The sequence below is a fragment of the Gregarina niphandrodes genome (genome assembly GCF_000223845.1).
Source record: "Gregarina niphandrodes unplaced genomic scaffold scaffold00054, whole genome shotgun sequence".
NCBI lineage: Eukaryota > Apicomplexa > Conoidasida > Eugregarinorida > Gregarinidae > Gregarina > Gregarina niphandrodes.
In genome coordinates, this window is record NW_011645821.1 from 14,078 (window position 1) to 16,650 (window position 2,573).

The window sequence follows — 2,573 nt, forward strand, 5'->3', positions numbered from 1 at the left end:
CTCTCCAACAACACCTTGCAAACACCGATCTGACCCGCCAGCGCCGCCAGGTGCAGCGGCGTCGCCGCCTCCGCATTGAAGACGTCCGGCGTCGCCACGGCGTCCGCCGCGACACCCGCCCAGTCCGCAGACGCGCGCACTGACGCCCCGTACGCTGCGTCGTCGGCGTCGGGCGTCACGTTGATCAACGCCTCGCGCGCACGCTCGTCGTGCACACGCTGAGTGTCACGCACGAGCGTCCACTTCAGCAACTCCGTCACGCACTTCACTTTGCCGCGATGCGCCGCGTAGTGCAGCGCCGTCTGGGCCCCCAGCAACGACGAACACGGCGCATTCACGAACGCGGCCAGTCGCCGTCGGGCCTCCGGCCCGGCGGGCGTGCCCACCTGCCGCCCCAGTTTTGTCTCCACCGCCGTGAGGGCAGCCGGGCCGCCAGGACGGGCGGGTGCCGCCTGTTCCTGTTCAGTGCGAGCGAGCAGACTCTGCAGCACGAGCGAGACCATGGCGGCGTTGCTTTTGTCCTGCTTTAGCAGCAACTCGCCCTCCAGCTCGGTCTGCGGCTGTGCCGCGGCAATGAGGTGTAGCAACGTCATGTCCCACGGCGAGGTGGACAAGAGTGAGGCGCACGACGCACGCCGCACGAGATACTCGAACACTCGTACCTGGTTGTGCGTCGCAGCCAGTCCCAGGGAGTTCAGCGCCGTGTTGCTGTCAATCGCATCTATCCACAGGTCCGCCTCTGCCAAGTGCGCACTCACCACCTCCAAGTTCCCCGATCGAATCCCGGCCAACCACCACTGCAACGGATTCACCGCAATCGACCGCCGCAATGCCGTGTCGTCCGGCACACCCATCGACGGCCACAGCTTACAGTGCATCTGCCGTAACTCATCCAACGGACCCGCCGCACCCATCACACCCGGCACCTTCACAAAAGGCAACCGACTCACCGCCGCAATCGCACTCGCACTCGACAACACGTACAACGTCAACCCGTGCCGAGGACCCAGACAACAGTACGCACTCCAGTAAGCACGGTGCAACAACGTCGGCGCCAACTGATCCACCGGCAACAATTCAATCAAACTCAAACCCAAGCTAGTGTGGTGTAAATCGGCTGTCGGCAACACGTTCTGCGCAATCAACATAGCGTGGTACTGCAAACCCAGAGCCTTCGCCAAGTCCCGACCCGGATTCGCCTTGTACAAACCCACCAACTGCACCAACGTCTCAAACACCAACCAATTCGCACTGTGTGCGCGAATCAACATCTCCTCGTACAAGGACATCAACTCCCCACGCATACCCACCACACTGTGACCCTTCACGTCGATCAACCGATCCTGCCAACTGCTTATCAACTGGTCACACTCAACCTCCGAAACAGACGTCTTCAGCAAACCGCAACGACTACACTCCCATTTCTGAGTCGCACCAGTCCCACCCTTCCACACCACATCCTCATCGCGAGCCTCACGCAAGTCACTGGTCGCACCATGAAGGCCCTCGCGCGACGTGGAAGTCTCTCGAAACCGTTTGATACACACGTCCACCCGCGCCAACCGCCGTGGACACGCATAACCGAACAGACACTGCGGGCAACGGATTCCATTCACGAAGCGGAGTGACTCCGAGGGGTCCCGGCACCGCACGCAGCAGCATTGGAGGACCTTCAGCGGCTGGAACAATGCCTTGCGCAAGTTGGTTGGCTTGTACAAGTCCGGAACATAGCTAAAAGCAACCGGGTCGCCCTGATCGATGAATGCAATTGAACGCAGGACAAGACTTCGGTTCCCTCCGCCGGCGGTCAGCTGCTTCCCGGAGTTCCAGTGAACTTCTCCCCCTTTCCACGCGCTGCTCAGCATTTCTAGGAACTTATCGACCACATTGTCCGCAACCTTTGCCTGAATCGGCCAACCGTGCGTCTCACGGGACGCACCGTAAGTCTCACTAAAGTCGTCACGCGTCTCATCGTCGATGTCTGGTTGGTAACTGGCGTAGAGGTTGGGTATGCAGCTGTGTGTGAGTTTGCTGAGGACGGGTGCGATGGTGAGTAGTGATGTGGTTTCGTGCTTGGCGTTGTAGGACTCGACGATGAAGGAGTGGGCGTGTATTTTGCAGATGAGTTCGTCCATGTCGGTTTTGCCGAGGCCGAGTTTGGCGCAGATGGGGAAGAACTGACAAAGTGCGCGTGCGAGGTGTTGGATGGCGTCCCAGAGTTCGGATCGGTAGCACTTGTAATCGGTGTAACTAGAGGCGAGTTCGGCGGCGATGAGTTGGAGGTCGTCTCTACCGGGCGTGCCGTCTAGTACGCGCGCGATGTAGGTGTTGACGAGGAGGCGGACGACGAGGAGGATGAAAGCGGGTGTAAAGCCAGAAACGTGTGCGAGGGGGAAGAGTTGCGTGTGCAGGAACTGGCAGGTGAACTGGTGCCTGCGCGCATGTTGCAGGAAGCAGAGCATGCCGCAGAAGTCGAAGGGGCAGCTGTGTGGCATCACGCAGCAGGGCACGCGACCTGCAACGAGGTCGCGGCCGCGTCCGCAATGCGTGCACCAGCGTCCCTGGTCGAGGTC

The 2,573-nt window shown here is 60.7% G+C and overlaps 1 protein-coding gene across 1 annotated transcript; it reads right to left on the reverse strand.

Annotated features, from left to right (window-relative positions):
* Window positions 1-711: 711 nt before the first annotated feature.
* Window positions 712-2,495, reverse strand: GNI_166320 (hypothetical protein; the record flags this gene model as incomplete). The annotated part of the gene is made up of 2 exons (XM_011134900.1): window positions 712-797; window positions 872-2,495. The coding sequence occupies 2 exons, from the start codon at window positions 2,493-2,495 to the stop codon at window positions 712-714; spliced, it is 1,710 nt and encodes a 569-aa protein (XP_011133202.1).
* Window positions 2,496-2,573: the final 78 nt, after the last annotated feature.